The sequence below is a fragment of the Hippocampus zosterae genome, chromosome 3 (assembly GCF_025434085.1).
Source record: "Hippocampus zosterae strain Florida chromosome 3, ASM2543408v3, whole genome shotgun sequence".
Taxonomy (NCBI): domain Eukaryota; kingdom Metazoa; phylum Chordata; class Actinopteri; order Syngnathiformes; family Syngnathidae; genus Hippocampus; species Hippocampus zosterae.
The window spans coordinates 4143065-4162433 of NC_067453.1; the positions used below are offsets into that span (position 1 = coordinate 4143065).

Genomic DNA, 19369 nt, shown 5'->3' on the forward strand with positions numbered 1-19369 from the left:
TGAATCCCAAAAGGTCTGTTGGTGAAAGCAGCGTTTAATTTTAATGACTACACATGTGTAGTTTTGCTGATGAATAAGTGTACACTGGCAAACAAGTCATTTCATGAATAACACAGTGACAAAGAAATAGGCTGCCAAATTATCATTTAGGCTTCGTTTAATTTAAACATGTCAGAAGTTATTTGTTGTGGTTTTTGTAGACAGAGTTCTGCATGCTTTTTACTGCAAAAAAAAAAATCCCTTGTTTTCTTGTTTCTAGTTCCTCCACGCAGATCAAAATAATTTACACAAATGAACGGGCACTATTTTCACTGTGACCTGTCCAATATTATAAGATTGAGTATATGGATCATAGAGAAGCATATAGCTTGCTGCAACACAAGACAAAAATAAAATGCTCAATATCACATTAAGGGCTCCGCCAGTGACCTTGACCAGAGAGAATTTGTTGTCATTTTGTGGTGCAAAACGTGTTCTTTCAACATGAAATTTAGCAAATTATGTTATTTAGAATTTTTTAATACGCTTTCGTATGATCTGTTTCGAGCAATGGGGAAATAATACAAATGTGTTTTGTTGGAACGAACCTAAAACTAGAATTCTCGACAAGCACTGAGCCCTTAACAGCTATTTGTTCTGAGAGAAACAAGGGGTTGGCGTCAGTGTGGCGCTGTGAATCGCTGTAATGATACTGAAGCACAGAGCTGGATGTGTGAGACTTGGAGTTTCAAGCATCTGTCAGTGTGCTGTTTTTCAACACAATCTTCTCCCCTGGCTTGAATGCTGGCATCCCCAGGTATGGACAGCTGGCACATCGGAATGCATCACCAAGGTAACACTGAGAAAGAGAGCAAGACACTTTATCAGACTAAAGTATAAAAAAAAAAAAAAAAAAAAATGTGACCCTGTGAAAAGGTATTTGCCGCTCCTTGTTAACGGTGAGTTCAATTTCAAAAGCCACACCCAAACCCGATTACCACCATACTTGTTGAATCAAGAAATCACTCAAATAGAATCCGTCAGAAAATGTGAAGGAAGCAACACACACACTTTGCTGAAAATTTTGACATGGAAAAAGATCTTGAAAATCCATCCATCCATTTTCCAATCCGCTTTTCCTCACAAGGGTCGCGAGGCGTGCTGGAGCCTATTCCAGCCGTCTTCGGGCAGTAGGCGGGGATACCCTGAACCGGTTGCCAGCCAATCATGGGGCACACAGAGACGAACAACCATCCACGCCCACACTCACACCTAGGGATAATTTAGAGTGTTCAGTCAGCCTGCCATGAAGGTTTTTGGAATGTGGAAGGAATCCTAGTACCCGGAGAAAACCCTCGCAGGCCCAGGAAGAAGATGCAAACTCCACACAGGAAGGCCAGAGACCTCTGCACTGGGAGGTCGACGCGCTAACCAATGGACCACCGGGCACCGATCTTGAAAATGTCCCTGCTAAACTATCAATGCACTCACACTTCCACAGGCAGACTTTGGAAGATTTGTCTTCGGGTATGCTTTACTCTCCTCCAGTTCCTCAGCAAGGCCACATGTACTGCACAAACATAAGTATCATCAGACATCACTTTGTGGACAGGGCAGAGAACAATCATGCATTTCAGACATATAGTATACATCACAGGGGTCCTTCGAACTGAAAGGTCCAACTGAGGTTTAAAAAAATTCAAGCTGTCTGCTCTCATCAGATGTAAATAGGAACTTACATTTCATGAAGCTTTGGAATAAATGAAACTTTTTACAACATGTTACTTCAGTGATTTTACAAAGAAATGGTACTCTTCCTCCTTCGCTTTGAGCAACAATTGGCAGACATTTAATTTTTATTAATCTATTACACAAATTATGCTTTGGTTTCTCAGTAAGATTTCCTTCTGCCTTGAGCACTCCCGTTTCACCAATCCAGATCGACTGTGGGACAGTATTACTGCGATAATCATTGTTGTTCCAGCTCTCTACATACTTGAACAAATGTAATTGTTCAATATCCCACAATACCACACTTTAAAGCGCTCAAGGACTTTCTGCATAACTGCACACCTCAAAGTTGGACTACAATTACTGCTACTGGTCACTCAAAAAAAAAAACAAGCTGTGACACTTATCTGCACCAACTGCACAACCATCATCGTATTGTATCGCATCACTGATGACTATCTCTGCTCGATGACTCTACACACTGTCGCACAGCTGTCATTGGGTGGTACTACTGCACAATGCTACCCTTACATGACGTAAAGTCTTTCGATACTTTTGTCATGTCTTTGTTCATCATAGTTGCTTGTTATTGCAGTATTAGTGTAATTCATACAACCAGAGAAAAAAAACCCATGTATGTTTTTCATACTTGGCCAATAAAGCCAAATAAAGTTGGCCTCATTACAGAAGGGGACGATCGGGAGTACAGGGGACTGACAAAGGACTTTGTGGACTGGTGCCAGCAGAATCTCCTCCAGATCAACCCTAGGAAAACTAAGGAGTTGGTTGTGGATTTCTGCAGGAAAAAGTCCTCACCAGCACCGATGAACATCCAGGGTATGGACATAGAGAGGGTGACCTCCTACAAGTACCTTGGTGTTCTTCTGAACGACAAACTGGACTGGTCTACAAACACGGACACCCTGATTAGGAAAGGACAGAGCCGACTCTTCCTACTCAGGAAACTGAGGTCTTTTGGGGTTCAGGGGTCACTCCTTAAGACGTTCTATAACTCGGTGGTGGCCTCGGCCATCCATTATGGCATTGTCTGCTGGTCAGGCAGCAACTGAGCCCGGGACAGAAAGAGACTCGAGCGACTGGTCAGGAAGGCCAGTTCTGTCCTGGGTTGCTCCCTTGACACTCTGGAGGAGGTGGGCAACAGAAGGATGCTAACTAAGCTAAAAGCTATGATAGCCAGTCCCTCCCACCCCCTCCAGCCCGCCCTGACAGCACTTGGTAGCTCCTTCAGCCAGAGACTGTTACACCCGCGCTGCAAGAAGGAGAGATACCGACGCTCGTTCCTACCGACTGCTGTCAGGCTGATGAATAAAAAATAACAATCATAATAATAATAATAATTAAATTATGTGAAGTAAAATTGTAAATAGTACTGCGATTTATCCATTGTGTTCATATTGTATTTAATTGAAAGATGTTTGTTGTTTTTTTTTTCTCTCTCTCTCCTTTCTTCTTTCTACATACATTCTTGCTGCTGGAGGCTGTAAATTTCCCCAGTGTGGGACGAATAAAGGATATCTTATCTTATAAAGATGATTCTGATTACTCTAAAAGGTGAGTAAATTCTCTAAAACAGTTAACACTACTATTAAGGGTGGATATTATCGATACTCCAATCAGAAATAATTCCACACTGGGGCTAAAATTGTACCGGAGTTCGATACTCATTCTAGTTACAACAGGGATGGAACTTTAATCGTCAATTGTTTTTATTCATGAATTTATTTCTTATGGAGGATTTTACAGGAGTTTGAAGTGCTCATTCTATTGGTTTTAGACAATTCCACCAAGATGGTGGCCACTTGTCACGTTGTTATTAATTAAAGCACTCAAAACGGTGTTTTGTCTGGATCCCAATGCGTGGAGGACCCCCCCCCCCCCCCCCACCCGAAATAAAGTTAATTCAAATATTGAAATGTACCAGTTCTTGCAGGCTTTCTTCCTTTTGCTTGCACCCGCTCCACAACTGGGGGCTTTAAGAGACACTGGGTCTGGCTTCTTCAAATCTTCTTCATCAAGCAGAGCATCAGAATCAACTAAGTCCTGGTAGCACAGGGCAGAGGAGGTGCGAGTAAGTGAGATATAAGATATAAGACATAAGAGACATGTGCATGTCTCAAGTCTTAACCTTCGAGTTTCAACCAATTAACTAGCTACTGCGGTGCACCTCAACCAAGTCCCTACTACACATCAGGCAAGTCATACAGTTGGTGTAGTCATCAACCTCAGTCACAACATACAGTCAAATTAAGTGATGAATGTTTTTGCATTGATAAAAACAAATTCATTAATTTGTTCGTTTTTCTTCCCACTCCATTTTAATGACGTGGCAAATCAATTCTTCAATTTCTTTGTATGAGGCAAATACAAAAATGCCAACACACCTGAGGTTAGAATCTTTTTTGATGCGCTGTGTACACTTGCCATGCGCGGATGGGGTGAGAACGGTGCACAATTGAGCAAGTGCACAGCTTAGATGGAACATCGGCTGGAGTGTTCCTATTGGGTTATGTTAAAGAAAAAAAAAAAGTGCTAGCGAAAAATAAAATTTGGCTGGCATTCTATTCCAAGATGGCCACCGGTGCATTAATGGGATACTATTCTTCAAAGTGTGGATGTGAGAGCAAAGCGGGATTGATGACTCACAATCATAATCTATATATATATTGCGCGTCGTCCCGCACGCGGTCTGTCCTTCCGTCTGTCCCTTTTCAAAACGTACCTACTTCACCGCGCCGCTGCGGGCCGCCACTGCGCGCCGCCACTGCGCGCCGCCACTGCGCTGCTCAGGCAGTGGCTCACTACGATCGCGTGGGCATCTTAGCGAAAAAATGTTGTCTACCCACAAGCATTGCAATGAAATTGTTAGTTATTTAGTAGAGCTAAACATCTCTTTATTTTCGCGATAAGCAATGAAGATGAACAAAAAGTTGAACCAAGCAACAACATTTTTGTGGGCCGAAGGCCCACCTTACCAGCCTTCTGCAGGAACTAGCTGATGAGCCGCCCGGAGGGCGGCGAACCACCACCTTACCAGCCTTCCGCAGGAACTAGCCGATGAGCCGCCCGGAGGGCGGCGAACCAGCTAGTACAGTAATAATAACAATGATAATAATGCATTAAATTTGGAAGTACCCTTTGAGGCCCTCAACAACACAATAACCAACACTTAAAACAGAGGTATACAGAAGTAAGAAAATTTGATTGACAATAATAGTATTTCTGAGTAACAATAATAAGAAGAATGGAAACAACACATTCTTAAATAGGTGAGCTTTGAATTTGGATTTGAAGGTGTTAAGCGAGAGTTGTGAAGGTGAGATGAAGGACAGTTCCAAAGCTGGGGAGCAGAGTGGCTGAAGCCTCTGCTCCTCATGGTGCTGAAACAGAACAGTCAGGTGGGATGGAGGAGGATCTGAGGGCGTGGACTGGAGTGGTGATGTGGAGGAGGTCAGACAGGTATGGAGGGGCAAGGTTATGAATGGCTTTGAAGGTAAGGAGAAGCAGCTAAAATAGGATCTGGAATTTGACCGGGGGCAGTCGAGTTGCTGGAGAACAGGTAGTGAAGTGATGGAAGGTTGGTGTTCTTGTGAGGATGCAGCTGAGTTCTGCACCAGTTGAAGCATTCGGACAGACTTGAGAGGGAGGCCAAGGTGGAGAGTTACCGTAGTCGAGACGGGAGGTTGGATTGGATTGGATACAACTTTATTGTCAAATGTGGTAACATACAGCACAGATGAAATTTCTTCCCTCTCAAGACAACATGAAATAAGAGAAGCCGCTGCGGGTGTCTGCACTGCCATCAAAAGAAGGCGGTGACAGAAGCGGTTGAGGGGAAAGGTGGAGTTGACTGATGTTGCAAATGTGGAAGTAGGCTGACCAGGTTATGTAATTGATATGCTGATTAAAGGAGAGTATGCTGTCTCGGATGACACCCAGACTCTTGACTTAAGTGGAAGGGCAGACTAGGGAATGGCCAACAGAAATAGAAAAACTGCCAACTTTGCCATCAATTGCCATCAAACTCTGCCATCAATTTAGTTCCAAACAGAAGAACTTCTGTTTTGTTGCTGTTAAGCTTTGTGAAGTCATAGGCGAGCCAGGAGTTGATTTCAGAAGGGGAGGAGATGGTGGGAGTGAAATGATGGGTTTGCACTAGAAATAGAGCTAAGTGTCATCCGTGAAGCAATGAAAGAAAAGCAACCACTCTGGCCGAGCAAAGCCATCATGATGTCAAACTGGGCCCATGGAAAAGTGACATCAAAGTCGCAAACTAACTTACCACGTCATCATCATTCATGTCGTTCGCTGATAGTGTCCACATTTTGACTGTGTTTGGATCCAGAGCTATTTTCTCTGCTGAGATACATCATGGCAATGATTAACCTTACATGCAACGAGCCAAAGACATAATATAATCCAATATATAAAATATTACATCATAATTTCTCAAGCTTGATGACTTAGGTTTTATGAAACAATAAAAACACGGGAAGAAAACAGGAAAGTTGAAGGCAGGATTACATCTCCTGTACTGTATAGTTTAGTCTTTGAGGATCCTAGTGAACATTTTATTGAATAATCAAGTACAGTGGTACCTCTACTTACGAATGTCTCTTCATACGAAATGTTGAAGTTACGAAATGCCTCAACAGGAAAATATTGCCTCTTGTTACAAAAGAAATTTCAAGATACAAAAGGTTTTAAAAATATAGTATGGGCTGCTAGTCGCAGCTCCGTGTTTTCCTGAACGCAACATACTTAGAGCTGCTGTTGCTCATCAGGGCATGCGTGTGACGGAAAAGTGGTTAGGACTGTCTGTGTTTTATGTTATGTGTTGTGTTTATTATTTTACCTTATGTTAACTGTTTTGTAAAGCGCTTTGTTACAGCTGCCGCTGTTGTGAAAGCGCTATATAAATCAGCATGTATTGTATTGTATTGTAAGTGTGTGTGAATGTATGTGCACGTCTGCGGTCACGGGTTGATCGCAGAAGTTTGGTTGATCGAAAAGTAGATCTTTGGCAACACAAGGTTGGGCACCCCTGATTTAAGATCTAAAGCAAAGAGCAATACGAGCCAAATGTGTGATTTTTGTGATGTTCAATGAATCAATGTCAATGTGTAGGCAAGGCATCGGGAACAGGTTGTTCCCGATGCCTTGCCTACAGGTTGTTTTATACCCACAATACCTGGCTGAGGAGCAGTTTTCCCAAATGACAACTTGAGTGAACTGGATGATCCGACCTCAAAATTTGGTTTGGCTGCCGATAAGCGTACTCTTGACAGCATGTTCCCATGGTAGCCCGCAGCTGTTCGGAGAGAGTTCAAAGCCTCTGAGCTCAGTTGTGTGTTACTAACCTAAGGGGAAAACGAGATTCAAACAACAGCAGTTAAACAACTAATGGGGAATAAAAGTTGAACTTCAAATTAGGGCTGAACTATTTTAGAAAATGATTGAATTGTGATGTTTCTGACATTATTGCCATTTTCAAGTTTGGGGTCACTCAGAAAATACTAATGTTCCATTTCCTAAATTTAAAACAATGCCGTGTTTTGCTTAGTTAGTCCCACAGTCATGTGACTGAATCCAGCCGACTGATTCGCAAAATGGCGGTCTATCCCCCCCTCCTCCTTGACCATCTATGCCAGGGGTCAGCAACCCAAAATTGAAAGAGCCATCTAGGACAAAAAAAACAACAACAACAATAAAAAACAAATATGTCTGGAGCCACAAAAAATAAAAGCCTTCTAAGGAAACACATGCTGTATGTATGTAGGAGACTGGACTGTCTCAGAATTGTTTGTTATTCATTCCTATGTTGTGTGTTCACAAACGCCCCCATCAAATTTATTTTGTGTTTTCCTCGCTTGATTTTTTTTTGTTTTGGTGCATTATTTTCACTTTTCTTAGTGTCAGTGAAGTCATCATGAATTTCCGTTTTTCAGAGGCTGTCTTTGAACGCCTCTCTAGTTGAAGAGAAGAGAGAAGGCACGCAGTCGGACGCAGACGTGTCTGTGTTTGTCGAGACTGTTAAAAGCAAAAATAAAGTGTAGGTTTTAAAAATAACAACACCACAGCTCTCCTTTTTCAGAGCTGCAACACGAATCTACATCTATTTGAGCTATATTAGCCTCTCCAAATCTTTTTCCATTTTCAAACATTTTTTATAAAGCTCCAGGGAGCCACTAGATGTCGCTAAAGAGCCGCATGCGGCTCTGGAACCGCGTGTTGCCGACCCCCGATCTCTGCACACAGATTCAGTTTCTCCTACCTCACAGCTAATCAATGGACTCATTCATCTTTTCTTTTGAGACAGTGTTAATACACAATAATGTAAAATTGGGGTGGCTCGGTGGTTGACTGGTTAGCGCGTCGGCCTCATAGTGCAGGGTTGCAGGGTTCGATTCCGGCTCCGGCCTTCATGTGTGGAGTTTGTATGTTCTCCCCATGCCTGCGTGGATTTTCTCCAGGTACTCAGGTTTCCTTTCACATTCCAAAAAAATGCATTGCGGGTCGATGGAACACTCTAAATTGTCCCTAGGTGTGACTGTGAGTGCGGGAGGTTGTTCGTCTCGGTGTGCCCTGTGATTGGCTGGTAGCCAGTTCAAGGTGTACCCTGCCAACTGCCCGAAGACAGCTGGGATCGCCTCCAGCACCCCCCGCGACTCTTGTGAGGAGAAGCAAATCAGAAAATGGATGGATGGATGGATGAATGTAAAATTGATCATTGACGATACGATTGATTATATATTGCCCAACCCTACTGCCAAAAGAACCTGGGGAGAACCCCACTGTGCATTCCAGGACATGTAACCACAGACGATATCCCAAGAAAGGCGACAAGAACTGTACATGTCAACTTTAGATTCCAAGATATTCTTTTCTTTCAGAATCAGTCACGGTTGTATTGATTAGATTTTGATTTCAATGATCGACTGTACGCAAAGTATAGTTTTTAGAAATTATTAACAATGGTGGGAGAACAGGTCGTCTAAACTTGCTTGCAAGATGAATTCCCTCCATATTTGGGAGTTCACAAACCCCCAGAATTCATCTTGTCCCGAGCCAGCTGATTTGCTCAGAGCCGCACAACTGATGAGGTAGACCAATCATAAAGCAACGGTCTGTTTAGGGGGCTGCATTTGCGGTTGTGATGAATACTTTTCTCAGCTTGCAATCGGCGTGATTCAAAAATCAATGTCGTGTCAAGACGCCTTGACATTCCAAAAACCTGGGGACATTGTTCCAGTAATCCAAATTCTTTTTCTGCTTCTCTTTAGTTAAGTGTTTGGCAACTTTCATGTGCATCATCCTTAGAAGAGGCTTCCTTCTGGCACAGAAGCCATGGATAAGAAGCAGAACAATGCCTATTTTCAAAATGTTCTGGATGTGATGTTGAGCACCAGAAGCAGACAGTAAAGGTGGTGCCTTGGTTTCAACTCTCAGCCTTAAAGGAAAACGCCTCTTGTCACGGGTAGTTAACAGTAAATGTACAGTAAAGTCTAATTTTGTTCAAAAAATTCTCTCTGCGATTGCAGATTTTTTTTCCAGAATAATAGATCTCATGACAGGTAAATCTCTCAAGGTTTTTTTTTTTACTGTGAGACATATTTTTGATCCGAATTTTGGTTTAACTCCAATTGTGCAACGGTTCTAACTTCACAGTAATCAGTATTGGTTGGTCATCTCCAACTATACTCACCTCTGTCACTGACATCAAGCCTGATAACTTGAGAGCTGACGTCAGCTTCTCGGCAGTCCTCACACTCTGTGAGTCAACTCCTGAAGCAAAACGAGAGAGAATCTGAATTCATTTAGGATGGGAAACTGATCGCACGCATCAAAATACAGTAAGTGAATCCATTTTATAAATGGGGTAGTTGTCATTTGTTTTCTCTTTGATATTTCTTGTCAACTAGGGATGTGCGAGTATCGAGACCAGGCAAAGGTACTGTATTGGACCGATACTAGCCATGGTGTTGACAACTTGCCAAGTCTGCCGATTCTAGTCACCATTACTTGTGGCTATTACGATTTACAAACCCAATTCCTATAATGTGCCTTCATTTATCACGGATTCACTACATCGTGTTTTTTTCCCCAAAGTACTGAATTCAGAAAAAAAATGCTGAATGACTCAGAGGTTTTGTACATGGCTGTGCTCATGATTGGCTCCCGGCGCCGACATTGCCCAATGACAGGACGACCACTCGTCCTGTCATTCTCCTGTGATTGGATTGGCTGTGCAGCCCCGCCCAGCAACGTGGTTGACTCTGATCAGTGTCTAGTCAGCTGTGTACTCCCTGATCAGTGTCTCCTCACGCTGTTGTGCTTGGTATGTGCGGGGGGGGGGGCGTGTCACATGCTATAGCGAAAGCAAGCGCGAGAGTGTTTAGCAAATAGTTATTTCGAATGTTATGGCTGAAAAACGTTCCAAAAAAGCTGGGACAGTTGGCCGAAAGGAAATGCCGTTGAAACATCTGTTCATAAGATTCCATAAGGGAACAGGCTAACTGGGAACAAATGGGTGCCATGATTGGGAAGAAAAGGAGCTTGCCTGATTCACAAGCTAAGATGGGGCAAGGCTCACCTCTTTGTCAACAACTGCGTGAGAAAATAGTTGAACAGTTTAAGGACAATGTTCCTCAACATACTATTGCAAGAAATTTAGGGATTTCATCATCTACAGTAAGAGAATCTGGAAAAATCCCTGCATGCAAACGGCAAAACTGAAAACCAACACTGGATGTGTGTGTCCTTCGATCCCTCAGGTGGCACTGCATCAAAAAGCAAAATCAATGTCTAAAGCAGCGGTGTCCAAAGCCAGTCCTCAAGGGCCGATGTCCTGCCTGTTTTCCAGCTCTCCCAGGAGCAACACACCTGATTCGAATAACCAGGATCGTTCTAATGCTGCTTCAGAGCTGGCTGATGAGCTGATCACCTGAATCAGGTGTGTATCAGCCGGGAGGAACTGGAAAACAGGCAGGACGGTGGCCCTCCATGCCTGGAGCCTAACATGCCTGGTGTAAAGGATATCACCACATCAGAAAACCAATGTCACACCATCACAACTTAAAACTCTACTATGCTAAGTAAAATCCATTTATCAACATAGGCCCAAGTTCATTTAAGGACTGATGCAAATTGGAAAAGTGTTTTGCGGTCTGACGAGACCACATTGGAAATTGTGAACGTCGCCTCTTCCGGAGGAAAAGCATCATGCAGACTGTTGAGCATGCAAAGTTGAAAAGGCAGCATCTGTGATGCATTATTGCTCAAAGGGTTTGGGTAAATATCTACTGCCATCCAAGTGATGTCTTTTTCATAGATGCCCCTACTTATTTTAGCAAGACAATGCCAAACCACATTCTACACGTGTTACAAGAGCAATGAATTCAGAGTAAAACACTGCGTGTACTAGACTTGGTTGCCCGCAGTCCAGACCTGTCTCCCATGGAAAATGGCGCATTATGATGCGTATAATACAACAACGGAGACCACGGACTGTTGAACAGGTGAAGCTAAACATCATGCAAGAATGGGAAAGAATTCCGAGAAAGCCTCAACGGTTTCTGTTCTCAGTTCCTAAATGTTTATTGAATGTTGTTAAAAGTAAAGGTAATGCGAGTGTCTTTTAAAGAGCTAGACAAATAAAATGTATTATTATTATTATCATCATCAGCATTTTTTTTCTTCCACATAATAATAGTGAAGCTATTGTAGAGTCTGTTGTTTGATTGTGCCCAGCTGTGTACCCCATGGACACCAGCCAATTCAACACAAATTTCACTAAACAAAGATATATATGTACATAATTATCTCAAAAATGTTTTTATGCATTTTGACTCATGTTGTAGCTATTACTGTATGATTAATCAATAAGCAATCCAACATGGGGATCAAATACAGTAATTACTTCCCCCCGCTGTACAAAGATATATAGTCAAACCTCGGTTTTCGAACGTCTCGGTTCTCGACCAATTTGGCATTCGACCCAACATTTCGCGTTTTTTATACCTTGGATGACGAACAAATTTCGGTTCTCTAACAAACTCAGCGCACTTGAATGCAACATTTGACTCCTCTTGCCTTCCTTACACGAGGAAGTGACGCTTCCTCGGGTAGACGAGGAAGTGATGCTTCCTCGTGTTGTTAACCATTGTGAGCAGACGTGTTCAATAACGTCTGTTATATAACGTCATATAACGTCTATAACGTCAATAATATGGTTTCGGTTTTCAAACAATTGGGTTTTCGAACAGCCTTTTGGAACGGATTTTGGTCGAAAACCGAGGTTTGACTGTACTTATATTTTAATGCAGATCATTAGAAATGCATCTGACCTGTAACAGGTTCATCCAGAACTAGCTTCCCACCAGGTTTGAGTACTCTGGCCATTTCTGCCAGAGTCTCTGAAGTGTGGGTGGAAAAGCTGTCTGACAGAACGCAAGATAGCACCCAGTCAAATGAGGATTCAACATAGGAGGCTAAGGAGAAGAAGGTAAATGTTCAACTTATTAGTGAGATGACAATCAGACAAAAGTAGAGTCATACTGTAGGTTATACTTACATTGCAAGAACATTTCCATGTTTTCCACTGAAACTCTGCCACTTGCACCAACAATGGCCCTCAGATCCTCTGCAAAGTGTTTTAGAGTGGTAGGTGATGACGGCTGAGTCCAAACCAACAGCACCTTATCCCCCATTTTGATACCAAGGTCCGCCATGATCACCTGGAAGGAAGATTCCCTTCAAATGGATTTATACGAACAATAAAAACATCATTAAATGGTCAAGTTGATTCATTGGTAGGTTTTGTACTGACTCAACAACAGCTAATCGATTATAACTGAATCATTTATGATAATTGTAATTATTTTTCATTTTCTGGACTGTCAATTCGAAGTAATGTCATGTTTTTAAATAAAAAATGTTCCTTCATCAACAAACAAAATGAGCAACAGGAATCTTCCTCCTGGGCCCATAAGCCAGAGGTCGATGGATCGTAACCATCCTCTGCTACCACCCCTCCGTGAGTCGTCACCTTACCGTGGTGGAGGGGTTTGTGTGTCCCAATGATCCTAGAAGCTAAGTTGTCTGGGGCTTTATGCCCCTGGCAGGGTCACCCATGGCAAACAGGTTCTAGGTGAGGGCCAGACAAAGCACGGCTCAAAGACCCCAATGATGATTGAAATAAATGGATCTAGGTTTCCCTTGCCCGGACGCGGGTCACCGGGGCCCCCCTCTGGAGCCAGGCCTGGAGGTGGGGCTCGTTGGCAGGCGCCTGGTGGCCGGGCCTACACCCATGGGGCCCGGCCGGGCACAGACCGAAGAGGCAACGTGGGTCCCCCTTCCCATGGGCTCACCACCCATGAGAGGGGCCAAAGGGGTCGGGTGCAATGTGAGCTGGGCGGCAGCCAAAGGCGGGGACCCTGGCGGTCCGATCCTCGGCTGCAGAAGCTAGCTCTTGGGACATGGAATGTCACCTCTCTGGCAGGGAAGGAGCCCGAGCTGGTGTGTGAGGCAGAGAATTTCCGACTGGATATAGTCGGACTTGCCTCCACACACAGCCTGGGTTCTGGTACCAGTTCTCTCGAGAGGGGTTGGACTCTCTTCCATGCTTGAGTTGCTCACGGTGAGAGGCGCAGAGCAGGTGTGGGCATACTCATTGCCCCCCGGCTCAGTGCCTGTACATTGGGGTTCACACCGGTAGACGAGAGGGTTGCCTCCCTCCGCCTTCGGGTGGGTGGACGGGTCCTGACTGTTGTTTGTGCATATGCACCAAACAGCAGCTCAGCATACCCACCCTTTTTGGAGTCCTTGGAGGGTGTGCTGGAGAGTACTCCTGCTGGGGACTCCCTTGTTCTGCTGGGGGACTTCAATGCTCACGTGGGCAATGACAGTGATACCTGGAGGGGCGTGATTGGGAGGAACGGCCCCCCCGATCAGAACCCGAGTGGTGTTTTGTTATTGGACTTCTGTGCTCGTCACGGATTGTCCATAACGAACACCTTGTTCAAACATAAGGGTGTCCATATGTGCACTTGGCACCAGGACACCCTAGGCCGCAGTTCGATGATCGACTTCGTAGTTGTATCATCGGATTTGCGGCCGCATGTTCTGGACACTCGGGTGAAGAGAGGGGCGGAGCCGTCAACTGATCACCACCTGGTGGTGAGTAGGCTCCGATGGTGGGGGAAGATGCCGGTCCGTCCTGGCAGACCCAAACGTATAGTGAGGGTTTGTTGGGAGCGTCTGGCGGAATCCCCTGTCAGAAGGAGTTTCAACTCCCACCTCCGACAGAGCTTTTCCCATGTTCCGGGGGAGGCGGGGGACATTGAACCCGAGTGGACCATGTTCTGTGCCTCTATTGTTGAGGCGGCCAATCTGAGTTGTGGCCGTAACGTGGTTGGTGCCTGTCGTGGCGGCAATCCCCGTACTCGCTGGTGGACACCAGCAGTAAGGGATGCCGTCAAGCTGAAGAAGGAGTCCTATCGAGCCTTTGTGGCCTGTGGGAGCCCAGAGGCAGCTGACGGGTATCGACTGGCCAAGCGGACCGCGGCTTCCGTGGTCGCCGAGGCAAAAACCCGAGCGTGGGAAGAGTTCGGTGAGGACATGGAAGCCGACTTCCGACGTCTCAGGAGGGGGAAGCAGTGCACCACTAACACTGTGTACAGTGGGGATAGGGCGCTGCTGGCTTCGACTCGGGACGTTGTGAACCGGTGGGCAGAGTACTTCGAAGACCTCCTCAACTCCACCAACACGCCTTCCTTGGAGGAAGCAGAGCCTGGGGACTCTGAGGTGGGCTCTCCTATCTCTGTGGTTGAAGTCACCGATGTGGTTAAAAAGGCAAGGCCCCAGGGGTGGATGAGATCCGCGCGGAGTTCCTCAAGGCTCTGGATGTTGTGGGGCTGTCCTGGTTGACACGCCTCTGCAACATCGCGTGGTCAACAGGGAGAGTGCCTCTGGATTGGCAGACCGGGGTGGTAGTCCCTCTTTTTAAAAAGGGGGACCGGAGTGTGTGTTCCAACTACAGAGGGATCACACTCCTCAGCCTCCCTGGTAAGGTCTATTCAGGGGTGCTGGAGAGGAGGGTCCGTCAGGAAGTCGAGCCTCAGATTGAGGAGGAGCAGTGTAGTTTTCGTCCCGGCCGTGGAACAGTGGACCGGCTCTACACCCTTAGCAGGGTCCTTGAGGGTATGTGGGAATTCGCCCAACCAGTCTACATGTGTTTTGTGGACTTGGAGAAGGCGTTTGACCGTGTCCCTCGGAGAGTTCTGTGGGGGGTGCTTCGTGGGTATGGGGTACAGAACCCCCTGATACGGGCTGGTCACTATACCACCGATGTCAGAGTTTGGTTCGCATTGCCGGCAGTAAGTCGGAATCGTTTCCAGTGGGGGTAGGACTCTGCCAAGGCTGCCCTTTGTCGGTGATTCTGTTCATAACCTTTATGGACAGAATTTCTAGGCGCAGCCGAAGCGTTGAGGGGGTCCGTTTTGGGGGCCTCAGTATTGCATCCCTGCTTTTTGCAGATGATGTGGTGCTGTTGGCTCCTTCAAACGGGGCTCTCCAACTCTCACTGGAGCGTTTCGCAGCCAAGCGTGAAGTGGTTAGGATGAAAATCAGCACCTCCAAATCTGAAACCATGGTACTCAGTCGGAAAAGTGTGGAGTGCCCCCTCTGGGTCGGGGAGGACATCTTACCCCAAGTGGCGGAGTTCAAGTATCTTGGGGTCTTGTTCACGATTGGGGGTAGGAGGGAGCTGGAGATCGACAGGCGGATCGGTGCAGCGTCTGCTGTGATGCGGACGTTGTATCGGTCTGTCGTGGTGAAGAAGGAGCTGAGCCAAAGGGCGAAGCTCTCAATTTACCGGTCGATCTACGTCTCAACCCTCACCTATGGTCACGAGCTATGGGTCGTGACCGAAAGAACGAGATCCCGGATAGAGCGGCTGAAATTAGTTTTCTCCGCAAGTTGTCCGGGCTCTCCCTTAGAGATAAGGTGAGAAGCTCAGTCATCCGGGAGGGGCTCAGAGTCGAGCCGCTTCTCCTCCACATCGAGAGGAGCCAGATGAGGTGGCTTGGGCATCTGATTCGGATGCCTCCTGAGCGCATCCCCGGTGAGGTGTTCCGGTCATGTCCCACCGGGAGGAGACCCCGAGGAAGACCCAGGACACGCTGGAGAGACTATGTCACCCAGCTTGCCTGGGAACGACTCGGGATCCCCCGGGGAGAGCTGGAAGAAGTAGCTAGGGAGAGGGAAGTCTGGGCTTCCCTTCTAAAGCTGTTGCCCCCGCGACCCGGCCCCGGATAAGCGGTAGATGATGGATGGATGGATGGAGGTTAATCGATTATTAAAATAATTATTAATTGCAGCCTTATTCCATTTAATGAAATGCCAAATAAACTTTGGAAGAATAAAATCTAGCTTTGTGGCCTTTTTATTCAGCCGAACATTTGAGCTGTATATGCATGCAGGCTTTGGAGTGGCCAAGTCCAAGTCTAGATCTGAATCTGACCGAGATGGTGTGTTGTGACCTTAAACGGGCAGTTCATGCGAGAAAACCCTTCAATATGGTGGTGTGATGCAATTCAACCAAAAATCCAAAATTCCTCCACAGCGATGTGAAAGACTCCTCACCATTTATTACAAATGCTTGATTTCAGTTATTGCTGCCAAGGTTGGCACAACCCATTATTAGGTTCAGGGGGCAATTAGTTTTTCGCAGAGGGTCAGAAAGTTTTTTTTTTGTGCTTAATATATTGAATTGAATTTGAACACTACATTTTGTATTTCATTGGGTTGTCTGTGTGATATTAAAATTGGTAATCAGGAAAGGGGGCAAATGTTTTTTCACGGCACTGTGTCTCACTGAGCTCTGTGTGTGTGTGTGGGGGGGGGGCTTTCCTAGGTTGTAAACGATTGTTGAATGGTTGCAAACTGTTTTTCTCGTCACAAAGAAATTTTGAACAGGTTTCAGGTCCAGAACTCTAAAATATGTGCCATTGTTCAACCAACTAAAGTGGGAATTATATATATATATATATATATATATATATATATATATATACTAGACTATAATTAGTATCAACGACCTAACGCGCAGGTCAGGAAAAAATGTTGGTAAGACTTTATTTCTAGTAATCTCTCCAAGTGATCACATTTTCAAATGACAACTTCATAATTGTGGATAAGAGGTGATTACGAACACAGCTATTCTCTAGCAATGTGACAATTTAGTGTCGTTATGCTAAATTAGCCGAGAGTATCGTATTATCTTTCAAACAGTAACCAACATAAAATTCCAACAAACGCAGCATATTCTCTGATCTCACACAAGGTTAACTAGCTCCCGTGCTGCCACCAGTTACCAATTCAAATATCTTCTACTGCATCATGTCACCTACAACAAACTTACGTAACACACTATTTAGCTTTGTTTTGTCACTGTCAAACCGCATGGTTCGCAAAAAGACCGGAGCAGCGCAAGACAAATTCATAAGGCAAATGTAGGGGGTTACGAATAAATCCTATAGAGTTATTAAAAACCCGGTGACTGGTATTAATTTAAACAGATACGTTGGCACGCTGTGACTTACGCTGGTTTCGAAGTCTCAAATTCGAACTACCAAGACCCCCGTACCATCAGCTCGCTAATCACTTGTCGGTTGAAAACGAAACACTTAGCATCGCGAGGGTTCCTCTACCAATACCCTTGTACGAGCTGCTCACTAGTCCATGTGCCGGTTGCAAACAAAACAGCTCTTTGAATCGGCTCCTTGAAGTGAACGACGAGATCAAGTTCCTTTTTCCTGTGTGAAGTTTGCGTGTTCTTCGCGTCCCTGCGTGGGTTTTCTCCTACTCCAGTTTTGAGTGAACACTCTGATCCCTGAGCGCAAATGTTTGTTTGTCTGTGCGCCCTGCGATTGTCCAGCAACCGGGTCAGTGTGCTCGGGCCCTAATAAGTTTTTTTTTGTACTTTGTATTTTTCGTAGCTCTACGCGGAACAATCACACACAGATTAATGTGTGTGAGAGAGCCGAAAGAGCTGTTTTTTTTCAGTGAGCCGAGGCATAAGGACCAGTTCTCTGAGAAGACCCGGATTTCCCATCACTGCTGCTCGGGCATGCGCAGGAGATCGGCCGTGTTTGGTAACCTACGGCACAGACGCAAGGACCAAAGGCAAACAAAAACATATTTTACGTTTTTCTCTGCAAGACCAATATAATATTTTTATGAATTAAAAACCCACCGTAATACAACAAAACACTCCTCAATGAAGCGTGAAAAAGACAAAACAAAACACACAACCAACATCGCTAGAATGCACATAACATGACTGGTAAATTGTAGCTTCTGCTCTCTCTACAGCAGGGGTGTCCAAACTTTTTGCCAGGGGGGCCAGATTTTATGTGGTAAAATGTCGGGGGGCCAAAGAACAACAATATTGTTCAACAAATTTTAGTAAGCCAGTCTGTTTCACATGTCCATTTTTATTTTAATTTCAACAATCTTAAGAATTTCTTTTGGTTCATTTGAAACAGGTATATCACTTGCAACTGCTTATTCACTTGACTTTTTCTTAAACAGAAGTCTCCTGAGTGCAAATTGATTGATTTGAAACATAAAATGTATCACCATGACTTTTCAATAGTCACAAAACCTTTGACTCGCACAACAGGGAAATGAACAAGCAATACACATATCCACAACTGCAGGATCATTTGAAATATGACATATCAGTCAATATAAACACGGAGTGATGTCTTGTTAACTCGTGAGTGATGCCCTCTAGTGTCTAAATGCTATTAATAATAATAATAATAATACATCACATTTGTAAGCGCCTTTCACAACACTCAAGGACACTGTACAGCCAAGACCAATAGTAAAACACAGATAAAATAATAAATAAAGAAAGAAAGATTTAAGGCGGGTAGGCAAGTCTGAATAGGTGGGTTTTGAGCTGGGTTTTGAATAAGGAAAGTGCATTTAGTGAATGCTATTACTCATTTAGCCACTAGAGGGAAGCAGTACTCTATGAAACATCACTCACCAGTCTAGGAGACCTCAGTCAATGCAACACGTGTTCCATTGTGCCCAACCTGCGGGCCAGACGGCACTGATTTTATGACACGGGCCGAGGGCCGGATGAAATTCGACCGCGGGCCGGATTTGGCCCCCGGGCCGGACTTTGGAGAAGTCCTGGTCTACACTCTTGAAACTATACTTGTTTGGCACTGTCATCAGTTGAATCGTTAGGGTGTAAACGAAGCATTTTTATCACAAATTATATTGGGGGGGGGGGGGGGGAAGCATTGCGTTATTTTGTAAGAATGTGCTTTTTCTTTTTTTTTTGTGGGAAAATGTGAGAAAATCAAAATGCAATTTGATTAATTAACTTTTCATGATGGCAAAATTCCATATCCGTAAATGTAAATGTATGGGAAGGACACCCAGCTTTTCTGTTTTCACTATTTAGTTCAAACATTATATTTCTACCATTCGGAATTCTTTGAAACAGAAAGCATTCACAACTATTTCTTCGTGTGTTGAGTCCAATGTTTTTATGTCAATATATTTTAAATGTTTTTCATTTTTCTCCCCATGCTCTGTATGTATCGCTTCTTTTTTTCGT

At 44.7% G+C, this 19369-nt stretch overlaps 2 protein-coding genes across 4 annotated transcripts in view; one reads left to right on the forward strand and one right to left on the reverse strand.

The window, feature by feature from the left end:
- Positions 1-19369, forward strand: part of LOC127597709 (uncharacterized) — a 113602-nt gene that overhangs the window by 84864 nt on the left and 9369 nt on the right. The window lies entirely within an intron of this gene.
- Positions 17-17840, reverse strand: ciapin1 (cytokine induced apoptosis inhibitor 1). Of its 3 annotated transcripts, none has more exons than XM_052061018.1 (9): positions 17464-17840; positions 12302-12464; positions 12075-12218; positions 9434-9513; positions 6920-7088; positions 6011-6084; positions 3650-3771; positions 1471-1549; positions 17-838 (listed from the first exon to the last, which is right to left on the reverse strand). In XM_052061018.1, the coding sequence occupies exons 2-9, from the start codon at positions 12456-12458 to the stop codon at positions 728-730; spliced, it is 936 nt and encodes a 311-aa protein (XP_051916978.1). In that variant the 5' UTR covers positions 12459-12464; positions 17464-17840; the 3' UTR covers positions 17-727. The 3 variants fall into 3 exon arrangements, with proteins under 3 accessions (XP_051916978.1, XP_051916976.1, XP_051916977.1); XM_052061016.1 differs by having other exon boundaries at positions 6011-6087; positions 17464-17836; XM_052061017.1 differs by having other exon boundaries at positions 6011-6087; positions 17331-17478.

Coding starts and splice junctions, on each gene's coding strand:
- ciapin1 (XM_052061016.1), bottom strand. CDS start 12,458: ATGGCGGACCTTGGTATCAAAATGGGGGATAAGGTGCTGTTGGTTTGG. Junction 9,514..12,074: donor TCTGGATGAACCTGTTACAG/GTCAGATGCATT, acceptor GTTTTGCTTCAG/GAGTTGACTCACAGAGTGTG. Junction 3,772..6,010: donor ACATGAATGATGATGACGTG/GTAAGTTAGTTT, acceptor CTGTGCTACCAG/GACTTAGTTGATTCTGATGC.